Raw genomic sequence first — 27,760 nt, forward strand, 5'->3', positions numbered from 1 at the left:
AACGTTCAGCTTTCACCTTTGACCTTGCATTCAACATGATCTAGTAAAAAAAAGAAGAAAAAAAAAGAAGAAAAAACTCACATGTAACTGAAAAAGGTCCACAGAACCGAGCCTCATAGTAACTGGGATCCAACTCCATAAATCTGTCGTGATGGTTATAATGATAATGGCTAAGGATTTAATTTACAAAAATAAGACAATAAAGCATAAAAGAGCAACAATGTTTTTTTTTTTTCTTTTTAGGGAAAAAAGGTGTTGGATGAAAACTGAACATATATTAAAGCTTGTTTTTCACAACATAAAATAGGAATGACAGATATCTGTGTGTATGTATGTGAAGAGAGACCACAATTCCTTAGTTTTCACAGCCTTTTCTCAGTTTTGCATAAAATGTTGGTCAAGAATATATATATTTAAATATATATATATATAGAGAGAGAGATCTAAAACGTTTTCACAGGCAAGAGTTCACTTTTGTTTTTGTTGTCTTGGTTGTACAGCAGTAGCTCCTTGCAGCTGTCCCACATCCTCTTTTGTTTAAAAAGAGTATGTAGGTGCAGAAATCTCAAGGGGAGATGGTAAGATGTCGTTTTTTTCGGCCCCTTCCTCCTGAGTCAGGATGAGACCAACCCCCCCTCCCCCCCTCCCCCTTCCCACCCCGCTGGAAGTCCCTGTAACTGGTGCTATGTGGAATCTTGATTGACAGCTTTCCCTCCATTCATGGTGGGGGTCCCTGAGTTCTTCCTGGAGCGGTGCTTGTCCTCTATCTCATGCAGCGACGGCTCCCGATACATACAAACTGTGGCAGGAACGCAACCAAAAAGGGAGGAAAGAAAAGGACAAAGACAGGAGGTGGTCAGAAGGGTACGGTGTAAAGTAGATTGAAGAGATGGGCGTGCAGACACGGACAAGGTTAGGCGTGAGGCTGGGACAATTATACCAGGCTGAGAGGGGAAAGACAAGGGAACGAGGACACTGTCAGCAGGATTTTCTTTCCATCAAACTTCTTGACAAGTTCTCGTGATGAGAATAATCTCCTGATCGCATAAGTTGATAACAGTTTGTAAATCTGTGTTAAACATCCTATTATGACCATTCTATCCAATGGGTGAATCTTAAATCTGTCTTTTTTTCCCAGCATAGTTTCTCAATGTAATGTTCAAGTAAAATTTTAAGACTTTTAAATTTGTAAAGATTGGTAAGTTTCAAACAAGCATTATTCCACCAAATCTCTTAAAGCAAATAATTCATCATCAACAGTCGCAGTGTTTGTTAACGTTGTTTATAATGGCAGGTGGACATTCTGCACTGCATTCAAACTGTACCTACTCATGCTATTTCAAACAAACTCACTAAACACCAGCTGGTGAGACTAAAACACTAGAGAGTGCTTAGAACTTAAGTTGCAACCTCCAATTATAAATCCAGCTTCATACCGTAGCTGAAAATACATAATGGATAATATCAAAACAAAGCATACTGGACATTCAGTTCAAAACATTTATCTTGAAAATGCCCCTACAGTAGATACGTTTTACCATCTATCTATTTAAAATAATCACGACACTGAAGTTAGGTCTTGACTTGGCAATCTGCTTCACTACTTATTTGGCATTAAATTAAATTAAATTAGACCTGTTTTGGTTCAAAATGTTTGATACATAGACTTTAAAACAGTTTGTGTACTTTGTTACTCTTATTCCATTCATGAAAATATTTAGCTTGTTTCAAATCTTTGTTTGGTTTCTAAACCCCATTCGATCATGATTAGTTTAAGAGCGACACATTCAGCATAAAACCTTAATTTTAAGTGGCCTAGAGATCAACCCTGTGAAAATTCTGTTTCCAATGAGCACTTATTTATGTGTGGATTCTAACCTAGAACCTCGAAATTTAAAATGCAAATAGCTACAGTATAAACAAGTTTTGATGTGAAAATCAAAAATAAACAATACAATTTGAGCCAAAATCAGTTTAAAAAAAGTCTTCATTTGAGATAAACTTAAATTTTTAGATTTTCAATAGTTTTAATAACTAATTTTGTATGGCAACATTTTCCCAGACTTTTCCCAATCTGGTGTTATCCAGACTTTTAAAATGAGTAGGAACCCTGTATGTAAATTTAAATATAGTATCTGGCTGGAAATACTGAAGTAAAATCCTGCTGGATAAGAAAACTTAATAAGAAGCAAACATTAGTGAAACCAAAGTAAAGCCCTGACTCATTTAGCCTTGTAAGAAAAGAGAAAAAGGATGACACATTTTCCCTTGGCGTAACAACTCCCACGCTCACATAATGTCACCTTAGGATCCTGTTTGCAGTGGAAATGCAAACAAAGATATTACGCATGGAGCTATCTTGATATCCAGGGACTGTCCTATAACCCCCCCCCCCCCCCCCCCTCAAAACCTTTGGAACGTTTTAGTCTAAAAGCCGTTATAGACTATCCTATCCTGAACGACCAAAAACTGAGAACAAGCTAAATGTTTAAAAGCTTGCTTTAAACATTTTCATACCTTCAATAGGCCTGGGAACAAAGTGAGATGAGGGCTTAGTTTTCTTGACCCGATTGCCTTTCATGACTTGTCCCTCTTTTGTGAGGCCGAGGAACCATGCTCTGCCCGACTCTTGCTGCCGGTACACAGTGGACGAGTAGATCACGTAGTAGTTTTCAAAAACTGACTCCTTAAATCTGCACTCTGGTGTGAACATTTCCTGCATGAGAAAAATAGACAAAACTAATTACACAGACGCAAAGATCAGAGAGTAATAACTGTGCGAGCTGAGGCACGGCGTCTGCCTTAAAGACCTGCGTGTGGACGTTGCCAATGTCGGTTCAAAAACGTCATTTGTGTCCACACGCGCAAACACAAATGAGAGATAACGAGAATGACGGCACTGTTGGAAAATTAGAGAACAGCAGAAGATTTTTATCTTACAATGTCATGGCACAGCTGCAAGTCAAGGAGGAAAGTGAAAATGACGCAGTAAGGAGAGGTGGCGGCGAAAAAGGAAAGGACCTTATACTAGAGAAAGTGTCAGAACTAAGTTCTCTGCTAGATCCCAATCGTGACAGTAAAGGGGGAAAGAAACAATGCACTTGAGCCTCTAATCCATCAGTCTTTCAAGATACTGTAAACTGGGTCATTTATATAATTCTAATTAGGGTAATGGTACCATTCCATTTAAAGTTTGTATCTTCACCAATCCAAAACAAAATCTATATTCATTGAGCTAAATGTGCTGATTAATGAAAGCTTATTCCCAGCTCCCCATCTTTAGTCCTGGTCCCTGTTCGTACCCCCCCTCTCAGTGTCTTCAGAGCGAACGGGGCTGCATCATAAACCAATTCCAATCTGTTTTAAAGGAGGGGAAACGTGTCTGTCGATTACAGAGGCAGCTGATGCACAACAGCTGGTTTAGAGGATGTTGGACCGTCTCAGTTTTGGCAGACTTTGTACTGTGTGTGTGAGAGAGAGAGCGAGAGAGAGAGAGAGAGAGAGTGTGTGTTTACCCCTGAGCTAGATTTTATTTATTAATATATCCTTCAGGGCTCTGTGCCCTTTCACGGTTGTCTGTTTGACTGACAGCCCAATTCTGCTTCCTGCTGGAGGTGACTGTGCATCTATGATGCAATGGCTGGGGACACATAAATCTGTTTACTGTCATTTTATCGGGACCAAATTCAAGTCTGCATTTTATATTCTCAAATTTAGGCCAGGTAACCCCCATAAAGACAGAATGCAGCCACAGAAATCGGTTTATTTCTTTCCTCTAGGAATTAAGAAATTAAAAGCTGGGTTACCCTGCCCTGTATGTTATTTTATCCTGAAAGCTCAACCAAACCTCAACGGATCAGTTTAACAGTCAGTCATTTGATTATGAATTAATATTATCAAAAACTGTCTTGATGCTGTAAGCGTACGATTGCATGCTAATTTTCTTTGCCGCTGTACTCAGTGCCTTACAAAGTGTTCAGAGTCCTTGAACTTCAAAATCATGCACTACAATGCACTTTATTGGGGTTTCATGTGACAGAAGAAGAAAGAGCTGAGCCAGAAAGGCATGCTCTCAGCTTACCGATCCGTCTACGTTCCGACCCCCGCCTATGGTCAGGAGCTATGGATCATGACCGAAAGAACGAGATCGCACAGGAACTACCTGAACTGCAGATCTCCACACCTCTTCCCAAGTTACCATGGGCCTATTGGCTGCTTCTTTTCCTTAAAGCTCTCCTTGCCTGGCCTGTCAGTTGATGGCCATGTCTTGCTGTGTTTGCTGCTGAGCCTAATGTTTTTTTTTTTATGTTCATTTGTTTCATTCTAGGTGGTGTTTGAAGCATGAACAGAATGTGAAGACCCCCACAGGGTATAAACTATTATGCAAGGCACTGCGTTTAGGAGGTAGTCCGAAAAAAAATGACAAGCCATAGAGTTGTCTGCAGATTGGTTTGATTTGCCCAAAAAGTTAGAACTGCAGCCCAAGTATAAGGTTACAGCTGAAAATGCCACATAGGTGATAAATGAATACTGCCAGACACACGTATTGATGTGCAATACTTAATTAGAAAGCAAAGGTTGTATTATTTTTTTTTCATAAGATCTCAATTTCTGCTCAGTCATACTATTGTAAGTTAAAAGGAAAACTCAGCAGGTTGTATGTACGTGTCTAATTTTTTACCCCCCACACGTTCTTTCAAAAAGTAGCCAGTGTGGTCTCATTAGAGGAAAAACAGCAATGCTTAGCAGCACGGGGGGAAGAACTCAGTCACATGGTCGCACGTGTGAAAACGTGGCCCTGGTCAGCAGGTGGGAGGACAAGCTCAGAGAAGACCTGGCGCTTCAGTTAATCAGGACCTGCTGCGAAATGTCTGCTGTCAACCGGCAGGCACTTCGCACGCCGGTGGAGCTTCAGGGGTCACATTGCGCCTGTCTGACCGCACGAGTTAGAGTGTGAACATATGTGTTCAGGCGGGGAGAGGTTTGGCATTGATGCATTACATGGCAGCAAGCTGTGTTTTTTTTTTCCCCCTTCAGCACATACAATCATTAGTAATACTATTGTACCCTTCATATCCAGTCATTTGGATTTGCTGACGAGCTCCAGAATCTGCAACAAAGTTTTTACACTGACTGTTCATAAAGGGGTTTAACAGGGCTCGCAGTATTCAAGTACTTTGGTTGAGGATAACTGACTTAAAATATCAAATATATCAAGCATAGATTAAGAACTAGACTGACGGGGAAAAGCGGATGAGAGACAATTTATCCAAATTTTGCACATTGTGTTGTAGCAACTAATACCTATTAGTAATCACACTCACATGTTTTCACTAGTGACAAGGGAAGAACAAAAAAATTAATTAAAATAAGCATAATATGTATAAATATAACTACTGTTTCAGAATACATTTCAAATGATTTACACTCTTTTTAACAGAGTATTCCATTGGCACGAGTGATGTGCTGCTGCTGATGTGATAATTAGGTTGCATATCTTTGCCTAATGCCCATGCACTGAAAAGGCTCTTGGGTGAGCGGCTCTGTTCCAGTTTGAATTTCAGAAATTCAGTCATGTCAAATGTTGAAGATTTCTTGTTGTTTTCCAATCGTCCGTGGTTTTGTTATGGTGAGTTTAATGTGTTTCACAGCTTTAAAGTTCAACTTGATTTTTTATTGAGTTGCTAAAATATGTTAACGTCACGAAAACATAATTTCTACCTTCAAACAAATTGTAAGGTCAGGGTGATATCAATAAAATCTGAAAAAATAATAAAAAGACATAATCTATCTGAGTCAGTCTGGCAGTTGTTTGCATTCTGCGTCCAGATCCTTCCAAGGAGCAAAGCAGCTTTCTAAGTCTACAAAAAAGAAGGTATCTTCAGATAATTATATGGAAAGGATAGGAAGTAGCTACAGTTAAGTAGGGCACTAAACCCTTGTTATATGTGAGGGATTTACCCCATCTGATAATCCCAGACCTAATATTAACCTCCTGGGGATTTTATTATCCTTTCCAAGATTCTGATCCAGGATTGTCTGAACATTACTTAATGTTGATTACAAACTGTATTTTTTCACTTCTATCCTCTACCAACCGCTTTTATCTCCATATTTCTTCTTTTTTTTTGTCAATTACTTAGAATCAAAGTTTTGCCTGGAAGAAAAAGATAGACTAAAGCTAATTAACCCCATATTGGCGCAGCATAGACATGGCAGTGATGTCACTGTAATACCCTTAGTGCAGCGCAGGGGCTCATTTTAAAACCAGCCATGGAGCAAATGCTGTGCTTTAAATGACTGGAACTGGTGTGTGGGACAAAATAAAAAAAAGTCTAGTTAGTCACTTGCGTTGCTTTTCCTTCTCCATTTATTTTGAAGACCAAGCTATCACGCAGCACAAGAATATAAATCGCAGCTTCAGTCAAAAGACACAAACAACCCGTTTTTCTTCCGCAGACAGGTAAAGGAAAAAGCGACAAGCCACTTAAAAAAATACACATTATCATTAGTCACCACATTCATTTAATTTCCTTGCTCAGTCCTGACAAAGACTTGGTTTCAAATGGTAAATGGCCTGTACTTGTATAGCACTTTATCAAGTCTGACGACCCCAAAGTGCTCTTCACTACATTCACTTATTCAAACCCTGATGGTGGCGAGCTATGTTAGCAGCCACAGCTGCCCTGGGGCACACTGACAGAAGCTGCCATACATCGGCACCACCGGACCCTCTGACCGCTGCCAGCAGGCAATGCAGGAGAAGTGTCTTGCCCAAAAACACAACAACTGAGATGCTCAGAGCAGGGGATCGAACCAGCAATCCTCCCAGGACAACCTATCTAACTCTTGTGCCAGATAGATAGATAGATAGATAGATAGATAGATAGATAGATAGATAGATAGATAGATAGATAGATAGATAGATAGATAGATAGATAGATAGATAGATAGATAGATAGATAGATAGATAGATAGATAGATAGATAGATAGATAGATAGATAGATAGATAGATAGATAGATAGATAGATAGATAGATAGATAGATAGATAGATACCAGAGGGAAACAGCGAAGGAACAGTGGTTAGTTGCTGCTGTGCAGTAAAGTAGGTCATATTGTGTGTTATAAATAATGGAAGAAAACTCTTTATTGTAGATGCTCAGCCCCCACGCACTCCATTGCTAAACACTCTGCATTATCACCCAACTCACCCTCATCTTTCAATGAGCAACAGCCCCAACAGCAAGCCCTGCACTCCAAAATACAAAGAAGCGAGCCACCCACTAGTTTTACTGTGTGCAACCCATTTAACTGATCAACAACAATTGTATACTGAAGCTTGAGAATTAGTCACATACAAAACACTTGGATAAAAAAAAAGACTGCAATGTTGCTGGAAATTGCAGTCTAACAGAAAGCATGGAAGCAGTGGAGCCTTTCACATCATTCTGTCAAAACTGCAAAGCGCCAGACGAAGCAAAAAATGAAAGGAGGGAAGAGTAGGGAAGGGTTCCCTTTATAATTATTTCCCTGGGGGCAGGAGGGAACGAGGAGAGCTGCACATCAGTGCTTTGCAATAGGATAACGAGAAAACAGGAGAGCATAAAAAAAGCAGTGACAAACTTTTTAAGTTTAGAGACAGAGGAGAGAGGTCTGGCAACCTTAAAGAAGAGGAAGTAAAACCAGCAAGTTTACAGCAGAACGGGTCAAATGGAGAGCAAAACAATTAAGGCAGGGACAGATATTAGATGTGAGAAAGTAGGAAGGATTGTAGTGAATGGTGTGGCTGCACCATGAGGGTGCACAAAATGTGTGAATGTGGAGCAGAAATGCACCTCTTTCCTGTCTTCTCTAGAGACTTTCAATAGTCGCTCATCTGAATATTTCACAGGTAAATAATGGCAATAGCTGAAAAACAGGCAGCTTTTACTCGCGGTTGGCATCATAATTTAGCTTGTTTATTAGCGTGTCGTGCCAGTCTGTGTTTTAAAAGCCTCTAAATGTTCCAGCTTACTACCCACATAATAGATATTAAAGCAAATTGTCCCATGCTTTGCATTTTTTATACGCAGGTCTCCATGTGTTTGGCCAAGTGTGGATCAGGCTGGACTGCTACTGCGGAAATGACCTTCTTTTGCAAAGGTGAAAAGTCTGCTTCTCCGTGTGAAAAAAATAACAAGATGTACAGCTGATAGCTGCCATTTGACTGTATGGGACGTTACTGCTCTGAATGACTAATATTCCACTGACTGCGATCCGAAAGATGATGTCCTCAAGCAATACGGTGTATTTGGGGGTCTTAAAGCATCTCTTAACTGAGAATCATTTGGAGAAATGAGAAACCGCACCATCTAGTTGTAATTAAACTTTAATTAGGCATAGATGGGTGGGTGTTGGGGTTTTATTGTAGGTGTTACAGTGAAGCTGTGAATTGTGGGTATGTTTATGAGCTTGTAGCTGAGAATGAGTCCATCCACCTGGGTGAGTCATTATAGCATTCGCTGAATGACCTTCCGCGAAATTGCGACTGGCTCACACATCTGTCAGGCGATGCTGGAGGTGTACAAAGTTAAGAAATGTTGTCATAAATAAATTACTCTAAAGCTGTAAGACTTAGCAATCTGAAGAAGAAAAAATTACACCACTCATTTCACCTACTTTTGACTTACGTGCCTCAGTGAAGCTTTTCCCCAGTCAATAAATCCATTGAGGCAGCAAGATTGAAAAGAACTTCACTGTGCCCTTCAAGTATTTATGAAAAGAAAAGGTTTGATAGTTTGTTAAGTCCAACTCTTGCTTTTCATTTATCATGGGTGAGTGGCATTCAGACAACCATCAAACACCTCAGCAGAGGTCTTCAGGTCTTTTTCTCTAATCAGTATTAACACGTTCATTTGGATTTAAGACATTACGGGTTCAACAGGTGTGAGCTGAAAATAGGACTGACACAATTCCTTGAATGACTCGAGGAACTTGATTACTAAAACTCCTCGAGGAAAATGATCTGCCTTGATAGATTCTGTCTAAATATTCGATGCACTGTGTACCGGCAGGGTGGTTATTTGTGTAGCACTATGCTCTCCCTTCCACTAATGGTAGCCTATGCTGCTGATGCATGGATGCCATCAGCTATGGAGGGAAATGGCGAGGGGCAGAAAGAAGCTCAGAGAAAATGACAGAAAGCCTCAAAGGGTGTGAGATCAGTTAACACAGCATATTGTACTGCAAAACTGAAACACCTCTCCCCTCCCCATGGGGAGGGGGTAGTTGTTCGTTAATTATCAACCTGTGCTTTGAAAGCACACCAGAAAGAAGGAACACTTCAATGAACAACAGATTTCCGCAGATAGTGATGTGTTTTGCGCCAAATATGATGTTTCGTAGTGAATTGGAACAGTAGGCTTGCATCTAGTTAAAGCCAGCCCCCAGTTTCTACCCTTTGCTGCTTAGCTCGCAAAGTGCTTCACAGCAGTTGGCCAGCATGGTAGCCATGTGGCCGATCCCAATAGGATCATACCATGTGAAAACAGAAGGGGGGACGCTCCACTGCAAATGAGACAGCAAACAACAGTGAGGCGAGTGTGTGAGTGCGTCATGTCGTTGACAACCGAAAACATGACATGAATGTCTGCATTTTATAGATGTTTAGAAGAATAAAGCATAGTTGCAAAATCTAAGTGACTTAAAAGAGTAGATAAACCTCCAATCAACTGTTTTTGCAGATAAACTGTATGAATCGGGCCTTAAAGGTGCTATATTTATGATACTGTGCAAATGATGATATTTTTATACTTTTTAATTCCCCAATAGCTGACCTAAAACCAAACAAACGGCGGACCTTTTTGGGTTGGAGGGTGGCTATTGCAGTTGATTTTTCCTATTGGTTAAAAACGGTACAGTTTGGTCGATGTCTACACCCCAGCATTCGGGTATAAAACCCTCTCGTTCAGACACACGACACCAGTTTGAAACTCAGAAACTGAACCTATTTTGTTTCTTACTTCTTCGAAGCGTCCGTTTCGGGTATCGCTGAGTCAGCACCTTAAGCCAGCGGCTTGGACTGGTAAGGTTCAAGCTCGCTGGGCTCCACAAAGCCTCCCTAAACCTCTGGAGACAAAAGTTGGGTGAAAGATTCTGACTCTCAAAGACCAATTTGTGGTCAAACGACGAGACTAGCTCTGGTCACTTACCATGGTTTCAATATGTCAAATTAAGACAGCTGTCACTTTCGCTCGTCCTGACTAGACCCCCGCTGAACCCCCTCCATTAATCTCAACATGTGGTCCTGCCTCTCATTGTGTCTTGGCACTGCCCATTATGGTGGAATTTTTAAAAAATTGTCTGGGAGCGGGTTATGCTTTTACATCGGGGTTAGTTCCACTTATGACCTGGTTTCACCACAAACCCGCACAGACATGTGAGAACTATCCATCGTACAGTGTAGTTAAGATGAGAGGTGAGTGCTGGTTCTGTGGATATGTTTGCACTTTTGTATTAATTTGCGCAATACAAAAGTTTGAATAAATATCACACCAAAGCCAGAATGGTTTTGTAACAGAATAAATGCACAAAATTTGGGGATAAGGAGCCAACAAATGAATGTCCAGACCCAATACCAGTGACCACAACGCAAATATGTTTATCAGGCTTTATCTTGCCAGAATGAAAACATCATCATACAATCCAGGGTTTCCCCCAGGAAATGGACTAATCCTGGCAGTAGGGGTCGTTGTAGGCTCTGTGTAGTGGAGCTGAGGGTAGGGGGTTGTTGCGGCATGCACCAACCAAGGACGATCTCCCTTTTGTAGAGGGGCACAGCGTGGATGTACTGTGCGTCGAGCTAATAACAGCTAGCATGTTAGCTATTTAGACCGGGATGTTTTTGCTCGGACGGGAACTTTAATGAATGTTTCATGTCGCTCTCAAACATTGACGGATTTAAAATAAACAGACAACGCTTAGCCTGGGGAGGGTTAATGTTGCAACTGAGAACTTAGTTCACACTAACTTGGTGGTGAACTGGGAACTTTATATGAACATTAATTAATTCCTCTTAATCTGGCCGAACTCAATCTAGACCAGTTAGGCACAACTTTTAACTCTTTATCCTGAAGAAATACTCACAACTGAGAGGCACGTATCCAATATAGTCAATGCAGAGCCAAATTGCATGTATAACAGCATGGCACAGGGGATTTTAGAATCTATTTCTCTGTCTGATAAATGTACTCATATTAAAGGTTGGAATTTTATATCTTTTCATTGTGAGATAATTTTATTGCAGTAAAAGATACATTTTTAAAAGGCTTGATTCCAGGGTGCACCAATAATTATGGGGGATGCTGCGTTTAATGAACATTTTGCAGTGTCAGAGGAATTTTGAATTGAAACGAATGTTGAAGAAGGCAATAAAGTTTCTATTCATAGCTGCTGATTTAAAATTTTATTAGCAGCCGGTGCAGGAGCAGAGAATCCCTTTCAGGAAGGGAGCGCAAAAGTTAACAGTAAATTAAATGCAAAACATGTGCCGTGCTTCTTCAAAGACAGTGGGGGAGTAGGTGCTGCGGCGCAACAGAAAGCCACATCTGAGGAGCTACTGAACTAAGAAGAGATAAAAGGCTTTGGATAAGCTAAGTATTTACAGCAATAGAATAATAAAACAGACAACGGCCAGAACAAAACACGTGTAAGCGAATAATTACGCGTGACAGCGACAGAGAGATTTGCACAATCCAACGGGCCGACGGAAGCTTACCGAGCTGTAGAGCATGCCCTCGCCATTCATGCCGATGTAGAAGCCGCTCTTCACCCCTTGGATGGCCACCACTCTCAGACCCACGGGAATAAGATTAAACAGGGCTGCAGAGCGCAGCAGATTGAGGACGAGGCAGGGAGGCACAAAGAGGCAGAGACAAAGGAGAAACATCAGATACAAAAGGACAGAACAGGACAATTGAGTTTGCACTTAACTCTTGTAGACCGCACAAAGCTTTGATCTGTGGGGTTTTTGGCTATCTATCAGGATTAAAGTGAAAAGGAGACGGATAACGGGAACACCGCCACACTTCAGGGTGAAGTATCGGCGCTAAAGCAGAAATCTGAAACTGCTATATGATACTAGGGCATCTCAATCACGTAAACATGTGGCTGGCTCGCTTAAACACTTGACAGAGGTTTCAATTTTGGTTTTGAGAGCGCTAGCCGGCTCATACAAATTGTGCAACTTTGTATGCAAATGTCACACTGAGGGAACGTCTCATTGGCTCAATCTGAGTCGCTCCGATTAATTATACAGCGTATCAAATATATTTAACGGTCGAAAAAAATACATTCCAGACAATTACAGATGTGGGTAAATTTGTTTACAACCCAGGCGGAAAAAATGTGTAACAAGCCTTAGGATAAACTATTCTTTTACTGCAGTAGTATAGTTACACAATAGAAATTGCATTGAAAATACACTTGACTATATTTATTCTGTGAGGGGGGGGGGGGATCCCATGTTAATAAATAACACCAGCACCATAACAAACATAAACATGAAGCATTTGCTAAACTCTACTGAGATTTTGGAAGGTACATTTACGCTCCCCTTATGCACGTAAATAAGTAAACCCGTTTCCGAAGTCGTCCAGTGCCGTTGCCCCACATGACGTCAATTTCAATTTAAGCCACTGGATGTAGAGAAAGGTTTCTTACAACAGCAAACACGGTGATGGTGGAGGAAATTTTGATAATGTATATTCTAAGAAAGAGGCCTAAAAAGAGGCACCTCAAAAGCCAGAGGGACAGACCCTCTAGAACATATTGTTGCATATCGATGGAAAAAATATGTAGTTCCTCCATTTTCCCATCATCTTCATCATCCTCTTCCTTATTTTCTCTGATCATTACACGATTTGAACCGCATTAACCCGGCAAATACCTGTTGTATTGCTCTGTTTGTTTGTTTGGATGCACATTCACAAGCTCCCTGATGATGGACTAAAATACAAGAAAAATGAAGGCAGAAGACAGACAGGAGATTCTGCCAATATGCGCCTCAACGTTGAGCATTATTGGACCGTGACTGGCACTGTATGATTTTGTCAACTCAGACTAATGTTGAGATTTATAGCGACAAACACTTCAGGTGAGTTTGCCGTAAAATGGAGGGTCAATATGTGGAAAAGCACCTCAGCCCAGCCCAGGGTAAAGGATGGCTGAGGAGCTGCGATGCTGTCGGCTTGAATTCTCTGAAATACCAAGACATTTGAAATGAAGATCTCCTGGCGTATGTCAGAAAATGGAAATGGGTTGTCATTGAGTATTTCAACAGGATAATGATAAAAGATATATGGCTATATGAATGTAGGGATGGTTCACCAGACACAAAAGCAACCTTGTACTGTGGCCACCTGGGTCCCTAAACCCTATAAAGCCTTTAGGCTGGGGTGAAGAGAAGACAGCAAAAGAGAGGAGCCAAAAGAGAGAGGAATGGTAAAAGATCCCTCTCTGTCTCCGCTCCAACGTTGTGAAATGTTAGAGAAGAAGGCCGTGTGCAGTACTGTTCCACACTGCATAAATGCCCACAAATTAAAAGTAGGATTTTTCTAAATTTCTCAACGTGAGATAATGCTGCTACAGTGATAGAGTCATTTATTTTAACCATTTTAACAAAACTGACACAAGTTCCGTAAACTTTGTTTGCATCAGTTTTATCTAATTAAAGCAGGTAACGTAACTTTGTTACTGTGATGGTGGGGTTTAATTTGATTGTCACCTTGTTTTCACTTAACCGTTGTTGAGCGTTAACTCGTACATTAAGGCTCTGTTTTCTATTTAAAGCAGTCCAACTTCAAAATACCAGCTGGACACGTCCGACGGGACAGAATTACGGTGGTTTAAAAACCAAACAGCGCTTCGATGCAGGAGCAGGATGCCGATTGTCATTCTTTGCCTCTATTTAGTCCCCCGTCTGAGCTGTGACTTTGACGGACATTGGCCCGGTGAAGGTGTGGGACACACTTTACCTACGGAGAGCAGGAATGATTGCTCTGCAAGTGCCGGTGGGGACTATCAGATAAAACTGGCAGGGAAAAGTAGAGACGTGCCAACACAGGTCAGTCCTTTGAGCTGATTCAATTTCACTCAATAAATATCGACATGCTGCTTTTGCCTGCCAATGGTTTAAACCTGCCCTCAGGCCGCTGGAGCATAGATGCACTCTGGGCATTCATAAAAAGGCTTTAAATAAGCAGAGTGCAGCGTTCAATTCAGTTTCCCAGCTTCCAGATTTTTTTATTTAGTTCTTCACTTTATACTTTTCATAACCATTAGTCCTTCTGATGACTGGTAGAGACTGTCAAGCACAACTTATCCTGGCGTGAAAAGACATAAAATATAGGCATGCCGCAGGACAATTCTACTTTAGTTCTAGTCCATTGTTCTTGCACTAATTTGTCATTTAAAAACGTTTATTGAGTTGACAAGAGTTGTCATTTGGCTGCTGCTGAAACGTCCGGCTTTTCTATTTTCAGCCGCTGATGGATTTCATTATTACAGCGGCAGCGACTCCTGTAAAGAGTATCTGATGACTATCCTGAAGGTGATTCTTCTTCTTTAATACCCTCACCGGCAAAAGAGAGCAGTCTGAATGGCATGGGAAGAGTTTAAGAGATTTCTGGGGATCTTCTGTTATAAAACAAAAAAAAAAAAAAAGCAGGCGATAAAACAGGTTGAAACGCATCAGTGAAGTAAAAATCCTTGAAAACGGCAAATCTTCCAGCGGAACGGTAATCTGCAAATCCCGCAGCTAGGCTGAGGAAATTTTATTTGACAAGAAGGCTGCCAGCACAGCAGGAATCACTCATGAAAGGTTTAAAAGGACATCCGGCTAAAATGTGAAACATCAAAGGCATATCCTCAAATCCAAATATGAACTCCAAATCCAAATCTATCTGTAAAGTTGTTTACATTCTAGTAGTCCTGTTGTGCTTGTGGTTAATAGATTCCTAATATTTGATTTGTCTGAATACAGCATGTTGGTCTGTGGTCAATATAACTAAAATTATTTTATATTAACTTTATAACTGCACTGGCCAGAGAAGGTTATATTTTAAATGTTAATATTTACAATATAAATGTCATTATTAAAACAACTAACATAAATGTAACTATATATATATATATATATATATATATATATATATATATATATACTCTATGTGAAATATTTCTTTCAGTTTAATGCCATCCTGAGCAAAATCTCCTGTTGAAGACCCACTTCCTGCTAATAAAGGAGAACTTCTACAGTTTTGTGCACAAGCAACCTTGCTGAAGTCTTGAAACTTTGAAAAATGACCCTAAACTTTGACAAAACCAGCAGAAATTGTGAAATTAGCATTAACATATGACCCTGTCCTCATTACTTTCAAGTGATAAAGGTTTTTGATAGTATGTGTTAAGCTGGTGCACTTAATTACCCTAATTATTCACAAAGTCTGCAATGCCTGTCCTGCTTTGTGTCTATGTGAGACTGTGTGGGTCCTATTTGCCACTATACACATTTGTCTGCAAATAAATGATTTTTATTTTATTCGGTTGTTATTTACAACCTTAGTTGTTATGTCAGATTTAAAAAACACAAAACGAACAGAAACCTAATGGTAATTATAAAATGGCCAAATGTACTGTTGAAAATGTTGCTAATTGTGTTGGAAAGGTGTTAAACCTCTCGGGTTTTACGAGGCTGGTCTGTTAAATGACGGCAGAAGTGAGGCGCCAGGCGTTTTGACAAGCAATAATGATCAAGGTGAAAACACTGGTTCATGGTTAGGTAAGGCCGTTTTAGGGGTTTTTCTGTGTTTACACACTCTTCATTTACGAATACAAGGTTTAAATTCGCCCAACCAAACCAAGTGCCTCTGTTACATTCATTTTACTGAGAGTATTTTATAGGCTTGTTTGACTGCTGCTCTGAGACCTGATGTTTAAAGGCTGCCGGGTGTGTTATCTCACTGAAAAGTTTTTGGCCGTCAGTGCTAGACAGAGAGTTGAGGGCTAAGACTGCGGGTATCTTATTACCAACTGTATCTTTCAAGAGTCTCAGAGTGGGCAGTTAATTACCGAGCACGATCGACTGATTAATCACTCTTCAAATTTCAACACGGCTGTTCGTCCAATTAATCATGTTTTAGAGCTCTTGCAGTCAGTTTGGTGTAAAGCTTTGCAAGTAAGTCCTGCTTTCTCTAAAACGAGTTTTGCTTGATATTCCAGCAGCCAAAACAATCCCAAACAAACTGGAAAAAGACTCTTTTCATGATGTTTTAGCTGATATTTTAGGTTTTAATACAGGGAATGGCATTAGAGCATTTTTCTCCATACGGACGATCTCCCTTTTGTAAAACAAAACTGCTCTGGCACATGTGGGCAACCAACTTCTGTTTATGGTAAAAAAAAAAAAAAAATCAAATTGTTTGCTTATGATCAGTCACAGTAATTTTCTATTTCTATAAATCAAATTAAATGGAAAAAGACTAGTTTCTGCAGTAACGCATTTAAAAACTAACCTATTACAGTGTCTTGCAAAAAAAAAAAAATCATACCCCTTGAACTTTTTCAACATTTGTCAATCAAACACTTACCATACCATGTATACCATGTATTTTCAGGGGACTTTATGTGAAAGACCAACACAAAGTAGCCCATAGCTGTGAAGAAGAGCATGGAAAAATCTTCAATTACAGTATTTGCTTATCCAGAGACTGAAAATGTTCCATATTCCTTGAAGCAAAACAGCTTGAACCCAATTAGACTGCATGGAGAGCCTCTGAGATCACAGATGTTCAGGTTTCGCCACAGATTCTTATTTGGATTTAGGTTTGGAGTTTAACCAGGCCATTGCAACACCTAAGCATGCTTTGGGCCATGTTATTCCATTATCACTCTGCCTGTAAGTTTAGGGTCACTGTCCTGCTGGCAGGAAGACCCCCAAACCAGTTTTAAATCTGTTGGAGCTTCTCCAAGGTTTTTTTGTTTTTAGGATTTCCCTGTTTTTAGCCTCTTCCATCTTCCCATCGACTCTAACCAGCTTCTCTATTCAAGCTGAAGAAAAACACCCCCACACAGCATGATGCTACAACCACCATGTTTCACTCAGGTGGAGGAATATTTAGGATGCTAGTTTTCATCCACACAAAGTTGTCTCCAAATAAGTCAAACATGTCAGCCTTGGTCTCATCGGACCGGAACAACTTTGTCCATATCATGTCCACTTTGCATTTTTGGCTGATGGATTGAACGTTTGTTTTATACCCTTACCCTGCTTGAACCACTCCGTTTCACATTATCGCCTTGCAGTAGATTTGGTTTAGGGATGTGAAAGAAAATCAAAATTTCGTATCAATTGCCTTCCACTTTCACTTCATTTATGCATTGCTTTGTGTTGGTCCATCACAAAAAAAAATCCCAATAAAATCCCCTGAGTCTGCGGTTTAAATGCAAAACAGTTCAAAAGGTACGAGTTCTTTTGGAAAGCACTAGTTCAGTATATTGCCACTATTTTCTGTTGGGCTTTATGGTTCGATAACAGTTTAACGTCCTTTTAGTGGTTCAAAAATAAATACATGGAAAAATAGGTTACATATAATTGGGTTTTCTCAGCTATTCAATCCACAACCACATTGAAAACAGTATCAATTTAAATGTACATATCCGCGTGACATGTACATTAGAAAACATTATCCTCCATCCAACACCTGCCACGCTGCTCGTGTTAGCGAACGAGATTGGTCGGCGCTTTGTGTGTTACGCCAAAGGGTTTGTGCTATTCTCAGCACAACCGTCCGTAGCAGGAGTACGGCAAATGATCAAAAAGTAAATTGGGTTCAGTCCGAGCTCATGTTGGGCAAAGCACGCTCGCAGCACATGCGTCTCAACTTTATGAGTTTCGCCGAGCCTCCGCCTGGAAATAAATGACTGTATTCCATCTGCCAGCGCTGAGGATGCGGCAGGTCAGAAGGTGACGTAGTTCAAGGGTGATGGTGGGGGGGGGGGGGGGTAATCTATTTTTCTAATAATCCACCCTGGCAATCAATGGTTCACTGCAAAGAGCTGCATACTAAATCTCTCTGCTCCATGTCTAGCTTTCTTACTCACTCTGCCGTGTTTAGCTTTTCTTTTTTTTTTTTTTTTGCGTTTGAATATTCTGCTGTAAACGCTTGAAATGTCTCTCGCAGCACCTGAGTCTTTCTGATGCTTCTTCTGTGTCTTCCTCCGGACCGTGTCTGAGCTTGAGGCATCTCATGTAGAGAATTATTCATTGGGCACGAATGGAGAAGGTGGTATTTTTAGTTGCTGCGGCTGAATTATTTACCGCATTCCTCCAGCCACGGGCCAGTGGGACTGCTTAACTAAAGGATTACCTCCAGGTGGGGAAACCCTGCACAAGCCGTGATCTCCAGAATGCAAGAGAGAATACCTAAAATAACAGTAAAAAAAGGGCTTCACCTGTACAGATGAAATGCATTATGTCGATTTTGCTCCCTTCTTAGGTGGTGATCTCCTTTGTCCTGAAGATATTTCTTCTGTGCTGTAAGTAGGTTTAACTCGACAAGCTTCCTCATCGTAAAATATAAAGTGACATTTGATGGGGAAAGGTCGTTTTTTTTTTTTTAACTGCATGACCGCTGCTATCCAGCAGCTTTGGCTTCAGGTTTATTTCAAGATTGGCAGGAGGTTTTCACGAAGAAAGGTCATGATTAGTTTCCCGACTGGCTTCGGTCCAGGCTGGTAGTGTCATCATCGCTTTGATGACCGTTCTGTGCTGACATATATTTCTTCCCCGGTGCGAGATGGGAAGGTCCTTTCAAAGAAAAAGTAAGGGGTCTAAGGTACAAACCAACAAGGTAAACTTACTTTTTTTTCCTCGTTTTTTTTTGCTCCTGTAAAAAACGGGTTGTAAAAGCTTGAGGGTGATTGCACCCAGAAGACCTTTTCTTGCATGGCTCAAAGTGGAAAGGCATTTGGTCTTGGAACACCGGACAGAGGAGCTTCAGGGAACGATGTTTTGAACAAGAAATAAACGGGTAAAGGTACAACGGCTTCCAAATGCCCATTTAACCATCTGAATTATTTGAAGCTCAAATAATTAACAGATTAAATTGAAGAATGTGACACAATAGTGTCTAAAGCAGGTCAGATTAAAGTAATGAGGAATCGGACAGAATTTTGGAGTAAATTTAAATCAGAATTAAAAAAAACAACAACAACAAGATAAGTATCTTGTTGCCATGATAAAGGAAGAACTCTCAAACCATTGAATAACCATTTGACACATTTTCTTTTCCTGTGATTGCATAACCAGATGCAGGAATGAGGGCACACTGCGCTGTAAAAACGACTAAACAATTCCCTTCAAAACGGTGCATTTCAGGGGAGAAAATGGATTTCAGAAGTCTCCTAAACTAGTTTTGGGGTGCGTTGAACAGTCCCACATTCATCAATTGCATAAGAATGATGGTTAAGCACACAAAATGTGGCGAAACGTTACATAACCGGCTGACTCACAACCGTTTAAAACAGTTGGAAGCTGCAGCCCCCCCCCCCCGAGCGCTCCACTCACTGTTGTCGCTGTTCTCGTCCTTGCTGCCGTCGATTGTCCCATCCGGCTGCATCTGCAGGTAGAAGCCCTGCTGGCTGAACAGTCGCGTCACGATGCCTTTCAGCTGTGGCTCTGAAACGTACAAACACACGCACGCACACGGGCAACACACACCGCACGCATACACAGCCACCAGCAGCAAAGCCACGGCAGCATCCCCAACAAGAACATGTCAGAACAAGAGTCGCTTGATAATGGGAAACATTTTTTTTTTTTACTTATAGAACTCCTGCACACAAACATATTTCTGAATTAATTGAAATGCTGAAATCATCACAAATGAATTACAAAAAGGGCTATTGCAGTATTGCTATCTACAACAGAGTACACTGGCTGTGGAGGATAGAGTGTTCAGGTAAAAGGGATTTAATCAATTTTAAGATATTGTTTTTTTTATAAGCACCATAGAGCAACTTCACATTATTAGGACTCCTGGTGAAGATATATGCAAAAGCTTTAAAACATGTTGTTTAGGAAACTAGCTGATCTCGAGATGTTGCTCTTTAACAGCATGTTTTTTTTTATCCTCCTGACCATTCCTATTATTGTGTTTGGCGTCAAAACCAATCTCCTTCAGTTCATTTTTAATTGCTGCTCCAACTGGGCAACTTTATGCAAGTTGCTTTTATTTAAAATGTAATAATAAAAATAATAATAATAATAATAATTATAATAATAATAATAATTATTATTATTATTATTATTATTATTATTATTATATGTAATAAATTATTTAAAATATAAAATATTAAGTACAAAAATTCTTCAGTTACATTGATGTTGTTAGATCTTCTTTCACACTGAATAAATGTACCTAAATTAAATGTTAGATTGTATTTTTTGGAATTATATAAAATATAAATGTCATTATTTCAAATCTTTTCAACACCAGGGGTAAAAAATACTTTGTTTGTTTGAAAATGAACAAAAACTTCAAAACTACATTTTATGAAAATGACATAAAATTTTCAAAGCCGGAGAAAGACAAGTAATCGCTAAAGGTTTTATAAATGACTTGACCTTACAATCCAGCCTCCACAGCTTTCACAATGTAAAAGTAACTTACAGCACTGAACATTTCAGGACATACGTTTCAGTCTTACCAGCTGCTGAAAGGTTTAAAGCATCTGCCGCAAAACTTATCATAAAAATATAAATGGTTGCACAGTTGGCAGACTTTTTAAACAAGAGAAAAACAATGAAAGTGCATTTATGTTTTCTGTGATTTATTGCAGCTAATGCAGGAAAGTGGCTGTTGTACATCATTCGGTGATGTTTTCAAAATGAAACTTAAAGGAACTGTGGTTATGGAGTAAATGTGGCTGAAATTCAAAAAATAATCCTCTAATTGTCAGATTTTTACAAGTAGGTTAAGAAAGCATTTTTTGTTTCTGTTCACTTTTCTTTTTTAACATGACAATAACCCTGAACCGACCTCTATCTTTGAAGCGTAGGACTTCTGGCAAGCTGTCAGAGTGCTGCTCAGAGCTCCCCATACCCTTGAAGCGAGCAGGTGAAAACTAAAACTAGCTCAGGGCAACAAAAGCCTCAAGGCCCCTAGCGATGCCAGGAAAAAACTACAGTACAGGTGTGGAAAATGATCTTTATCCAGAAGAAAGTGTACAGCCTCCAGTCTGTTTCCTGTCCAAGAGCTTTAGAGTTTTGTGCAAAAGTAAAACATAGAGAGATACAACCAGGAGGTTTTGGCTTCTCACAGGGCAGTGTGTTAAAACAGTGCTGTTTGTTACATTTTTTAAGAATAGTTTACTGTTTTGTTGTTTCTGGCATTTATCTTTTTTATAAATGACGACCTGAAAGAAATGGACATCGAGCGTATGCAGTTCTGATCAGAATCTTTGTGTCTGATTTCTGGATTTTGACTGACTTGATTTTCTTTAAGAAATGTAAGATATTAGAACAGTATACAAAATAGTTTTCCACTATCCCTTATAATGTGAGTGGTTGTTCATTATTTATACTAAGACCACAGGAGAGAAGGTGCGTGGTAGAGGAGTAGCAGTAAGATAGGGTGATCCCTAATATTTTAAAACAAAGACAAAATGATAACAATGCAAGCATCTCATACTGCCTTTGGTATCAAACGTTGGTAATTAGTAAGAGTGACACAGCGGCACATCATCAATCTGCCTCCACCAAAAGCTGTTTTGCATAGACAGAAAAGATTGGGCTGGACTTTCATGAGTGCAATCAAGGCACTTAACTCTGCTGCTCAAATCACAAATGTATTGCCCTTTCATCTGTACCATTTCCAAGGTTTAAAAATGTATGACTAAGAATCATTGCTAGAATTAAAACAAAATTGGACCAAACAGAAATTTCCTGACTTCTTTCTCAAAGTCTGCCTTGTTTATTATTCCTTTTCCTGGCGTGAATGAAACGAGGATGCGTCTTTGTTTCTGCATGCACCAACTTGAAGCACTGTCCTTCATGAATCAGAAAAGCCTACGGACTGTGGGTAGTACGGGTACGTCTCCAAAAATTTGAATATGAAGAAAAAGTTCAGTGTTTGTTTGTTTTTTGTCATTCATTTCAGAAAGTGAAACTCACATGTTATATAGATTAATTACACAGAGTGAAAAATGTCTCGCCTTTGTTTCTTGTAATTTCGATGATTATGGTTTACAGATAATGAAACCCCAAATTTCAGTGTCTCCAACTTTTGAATATTAAATAAGATCAATTGAAAACATATACATAAATTCAGGCTTATGAAAAGTCTGTTTAATTTTTTGCACTCAATACTTGGTTGGGACACTTTTTGCATGGATTACTGCATCAAACATGGCATTCAGCATTGCTGAACTGTAGTGCAAGCCCAGGACGCTTTCATAATAGCCTTCGGACACCTGCCCGCAATGCATCTCCATACATTTTATCAGCAGAAGAAAGCATGAAGCGCTCTAAAGTTTCCTGGTAGATGGCTGCATTGACTGTGGACTTCTGACCCAGTGGACCAAAACCAGCAGATGACATAGCACCTCAAACCATCAGTGACTGTGGAAACTTCACACTGGACTTCAAGCAACGAGGATTCTGTTCCTCTCTGCTCGTCCTCCAGACTCTGGGTTGTTGATTTCCAAACGAGATGCAAACTTTATTTTCATCTGAAAAGAGGACTTTGGACCCACTGAGAACAGTCCAGTTGGTTTTCTCACTAGCTCATATGAGACGCTGCTCACATTGTCTCTGGTTCAGCAGTGGCTTGACAAGTGGAATGCAACATTTGTAACCCATGCATCTGTGCATATGGGACTCTTGATGCGCTGACTACAGCCTTAGTAAACTCCTTGTGATGCTCCATCAAATTCTTGAACGGATTTTGCTTGATAATCCTCTTGAGGCTGCAGTTATCCCTGCTGCTGGTGGACGTTTTCCTACAGCACTTTTTCCTTCCACTTAACTTTTTATGAATATGCTCAGATACAGCACGCTGTATCTGAGCATATTTCAGAAAGTTCAGAAAAAAAACCTTTGCAGGTGTTTTGAGTTAATTAGCTGACAAAGGTTTGAAACTAAGAGTTCTAATATAACGTTTCACAATATACTTATTTTCTGAAACAATTCTCAGTCTTTTATTATGTGTAAGCCATGATCACCGAAATGACAAGAAATAAAGCTTTGGAATATTTTCTTTTCATGTGTAATGAATCTATATAATAAACAAATTTAATTTCCTGAAATGAATATTTTCTTTTTTAACTTTCTCACAAAATAAAAATATATATAAATGTACCTGTAAGTACCTGAGTAATTTTGGTGCTTGGAGTGATTTTTAGAGCATGTTATTAGACTTAGGATTGCTCATATAAAGTTCCAAGATAGAAAAATTATAGATTTTTAAGTTTCTGATGGGCAAATCACTGGTCAGCGCTGATCAATCTAATTGCCTGACTCCTGTCAAGGGCCCGTCACTGGTGTAGAGTTATACTTATCTAAGGATCACTATAAAGAACCACACTGTACATTGTGCCATGTACCTGACACAACGTCACAAAGTCCCTCAACGGTTGCTTTGTGTGAGTGTTTGCTCTGATAAATGAAGAATGTGGGAGGAATTAGCAGCTATGTTGGAGCCAGACTGTCCTCCAAGGTCACAACAAGAGTTGGAGGACATGCAATTAATTTCAGCCTGGCCAGACACAAAGTATTCGAAATGATTTAGCAAAGAGGAAACAGTTTCAGACTCGCTATCTTGAGAAAGAAAGACAGTTTTACCCCGATCCTAATTCAACAGCAATAACAGATGGGATCTGCTCCAAAGCCGATTGCTCCAATAATTACAAGTGTGTGAGATTTATTCATACCGTAAAAAAAAGGGACAAGTGAATGGAGAGGGCAGCAAGCCGAAAGAGTTGGCCAAGTAGTGACCCAGAGCGAGAGTGAGTTCACGTCTGCTCAGCTTTACATCATCCCTGACCATCAATTCCCAACTCACCTACCCCTGGGTTAGGGCCATCAATTCCTAAGACAGGCACTTCATCATCCATCATGGTTGAGGAGAATGAGAGTGTGTGTGTTTATGCGTGTGCGAAAGCACATGGGAGTGTATACATCAGTAAATCACGTGTGATAACTACGCTTCCATAAATTACGGCAACAGCGCAGCCCCTGAGCAATCGCTGACGGCTCATCAGTTCCAGTCATTTAGCAAAGAGCGGGTGTATGCTGCACATGTGCGTGTGTCCGTGTGTGTGCAGGTGCAACCGGATTCCTTCCGCTTGTGTTTGTGCGTGAAAAATGACTTTCAATGACAACAAACTTGAGATCATTGCATGAGTGTACGGACCATTAGAACGGCACTAGACTTGCTTCATACCAATACAGAAGGACAAAAACATTCAGGTACACTGACAAATGGCATCATGACCATGGGATGGGGAATGATCAGCTGCTCTAACATCATATTTGACAAGAAAAATAAAAAAAAAACATCATAGTAATGTACACCAATATACACACAGTATCATCCCTGTACTGCACTTACACAGTTGTAATCAACACATATTTACAGACACACGACGAGGGACAAGGATAAAGACTGAGCCGACACTGACTGACGGAGAGGATGAGACTGAAAGGAAATGACGAGAGGCAGAAAGAGAAGGGGCAAAAGACGACCTGCCGGAGGAGAGCTTGAGCTGATACAGGTTTGGGGATAAGGTACGAAATTAAGCTTAAAAATTTTGAAGAAAAAAAAAAGCCACACAGAGGGAAGAATGAAGAAGAAGAAGAAGAAAATCAGCGAGGGAGAGGGTCGTCGGCTGTCAGACAGGTGTTTAGGCCCCCAGCCCTTCCATTCCCCATTTGTTTCCTCTCACAAAGACCCAAAACCCTAACCACCCACCCCCCTCCCTGGCCGAGGAGATTGTCGACATGGGCGCGAGATGGAGTGGAGACGAGGAAAACACAGCAAACACGGATGGAGGCTGAGCTACTGACCTAGCCTGCAGCCCTTATGGGACACCTGTGGAGGTTTCAAGGGTGCATCTTACGAAGGGGGGGGTGGGGAGGGGGAATAAAAGGAAAAACAACAGTCTTTTAAACAGGCAGAATTCATCAGTTCTCCAGTGTATCTGCTATTTATAGGTAAATATATGGCAATGCAACAGTGCAAATGTAATGATAGTCAAACATAAGAGACACAGCATCTTTGCTTTTCCCGCCTATCTAATGTCAGATCAAGAGGGATTACCTACCAGGTAAAGACACCTATAGAAGCTTGATCAATATGCTTTCTGTGTAGTTGCTAACATATAGGAATTTTGTGGCTTCACTGGCACAGGTTCTGCTTGCCGAGGCTGCTAGACGGCACAGTTTTAGTTCGTCTGGCCATGAGGGGAAAGAGAGGGGTTGACTCCTTCAGTTCTGCCTTAAAAATTGATGTCTGTCCGCCTCATCCATCATCAGTCTGTCTGCGGGACTCTGAGTGGACCGGGCTGTCGCTCATCACACAGCAGAACTATCTGGATGAAGGGGTGGGGAGCTAGGGTGCAGAAGGGAATGGGAAGAGGAGGCGGCGGTGGCTGGCACGACTGGGGTGTTATCTGTGCACCACGCAGGGCAGCGCTGGAGGAATCAGAGAGGGAGACGGCTGGACCTCCTAAGTTCTTTGGAGGGGGGGGGGGGGGCAGAGGCGACGGGTACGTCAATATGGCTCTCAGTGGCAGAGGGCTATTCCTCCCTTCGCTGCAGTAAAACTCCCTCTCTGCAATAAACATTTACCATTAAAAACATTTAATCTCAAAAGAGCCTTGGTGCACTGCGGTGCAGCTTATCTCCCCTCTATCCCTCAGTCTGCATTAATATTGAATTAGGCCATTTAAAGCAGCTTTTTAAAAATATATATTCATTTTGCCTTTGTATTTGGAATGGGAGGGGGGGTGGGCGACGGGAGTTGCAAGAGAGTGGGTGGGGGCCTGCTGGTCTATATGTCTGAGGTAACAAAAGCTGCTCAGGTCTTGTTTGGAATCTATTGTGTTTAACAGCAATTTTACTCCAAGACAACTGGTTATTTATGACGGAGTTATGTCACAGTAAATAGTCAAAAGCATAACGTCACAGGAGACAGCATTTGCTTTCCATTCAGACATGCTCCTGTGCTTTATGGACAGATAACAAGCGGAGCTACAATAAAGAAACAGGTGGATTTTATTTATTTTTTACGAAGAAAAAAAAAACATCAACCTTTTCAGATTAAAGCCCCCCCTGACTGCAGTATAATGTTTCTGCTGCTCAAAGAGCAAAAGAGGGGCGGTTTGCGCAGGGGGGGGGGGGGGGGTTCTGGATGGAGAGGGGGAGGGGGGTCCCTACATACACACAACACACATCTGTAAAATAAATAAATAAAATAAAACAAAAATAAAATGGTCCCCACTGACCTGGTCGCCGCCGAACGGGTCTTTTCTTGCCGCTGCAGAAACGGACTTTGCTGAAAACCCCCAAGAAATGCCTCTCACAGAGAGAGCGGGGGTCCTTGCTGGGGCTGGGGCGACGTTTGGAAGTGGAGACGCGGTCGCTGTTGGACTCCCTCGCCTGGCGTTTCTGCCGGATCAGGGAGCTGGCGATAGCAGCCATCTGCCCGAACCCGATCTGCAGAAAGAGAGTCTATAGTCGCTGCCCGCCAGAGGTCGGATCTCGATGCGCTCCCTTCTCGTGGTGCACAAGCGCACGGGACGCCCCCAAAGAATATATATATTACAAAAAAATAATAATAAAAAAAGTCGATTCTGGGTCTCGGTCCACCGAGAGTTTTAACTAAATGGTATCCGGTTCAGAGAATCCTGCGAGTCCCGCGCATCGTTGCATGTCATGCACCGTCTTTGAGGAGACAGTTGCATGCAACTGATCTGAGTTACGGTGGCGGCAGCCGACGGGGAAGCTGGAAATCAGCAGTCGCCGACCCTGCAGCGTAAACCTACGGGCAGGGCCGCTGGGGGCCGAGATACGGGTCGGGGAAACATGCAACAGTGTTCGGAGGTCGGTGCGGCTGCGTCGTCATTGGAGAGCCGCAGGTAATTCCCGGTGAGCGGCGCTGCGTCCGACGAGCACGAAATCCTCCGCTGCACGGCGCTCCGTCCTGACACCTCTTTAATTATGCGTGTCCACCTAAAGCCGAGTAATGCGCGCCTCTGTGTGCAAAAAAAAAAAAAAAAAGAAAAAGAAAAAGAAATGGAAACAAGGCTGTCCTAACTTCCTCTGCGTGTTGTATTACGTCGTTCCCTCCATGCACATTGAACAATGAGACCGTCCGCGTCCGCCGGTAAAGACAGGAGCCCACATATGGGAGCCCACCCCTCTGTTCCGTCGATGGCACCTCTAGACGCAGGCTTGGGGAGGGGGGGTGGAAATCAAATCGGCAGCAGAGGTTTTACTCCGCAAACATGCTGCAGCGCTGGAAATGAAGCCGGTGGGGAGCGATTTGTGTCTGAAGAGCAACAACTAGTTGAAGCAATGCACAGTGCAGCGCACAAATAATGAAGGGTGAGTTTTCCCCCCAAAGCGCAAGAAAGAACGAAAGAACGCAGTCGGTGAGTTACATCGCCGACGACGGGACTGACGGGACTGAATGTGGTCCACAGTCTCTCTGTCTCTCTCT

General features: G+C 41.2%; 1 protein-coding gene across 3 annotated transcripts; it reads right to left on the minus strand.

The window, feature by feature from the left end:
* Positions 1–236: 236 nt before the first annotated feature.
* Positions 237–27,760, minus strand: fgf12a (fibroblast growth factor 12a). Of its 3 annotated transcripts, none has more exons than XM_012876526.3 (6): positions 26,544–27,746; positions 25,105–25,152; positions 19,606–19,716; positions 11,758–11,861; positions 2,518–2,716; positions 237–799 (listed from the first exon to the last, which is right to left on the minus strand). In XM_012876526.3, the coding sequence occupies exons 1-6, from the start codon at positions 26,737–26,739 to the stop codon at positions 684–686; spliced, it is 774 nt and encodes a 257-aa protein (XP_012731980.1). In that variant the 5' UTR covers positions 26,740–27,746; the 3' UTR covers positions 237–683. The 3 variants fall into 3 exon arrangements, with proteins under 3 accessions (XP_012731980.1, XP_012731981.1, XP_035994035.1); XM_036138142.1 differs by lacking the exon at positions 237–799 and adding an exon at positions 10,004–10,109 and having other exon boundaries at positions 2,578–2,716; positions 26,544–27,760; XM_012876527.3 differs by lacking the exon at positions 25,105–25,152.

Source organism: Fundulus heteroclitus, chromosome 6 (genome assembly GCF_011125445.2).
Source record: "Fundulus heteroclitus isolate FHET01 chromosome 6, MU-UCD_Fhet_4.1, whole genome shotgun sequence".
NCBI classification, from domain to species: domain Eukaryota; kingdom Metazoa; phylum Chordata; class Actinopteri; order Cyprinodontiformes; family Fundulidae; genus Fundulus; species Fundulus heteroclitus.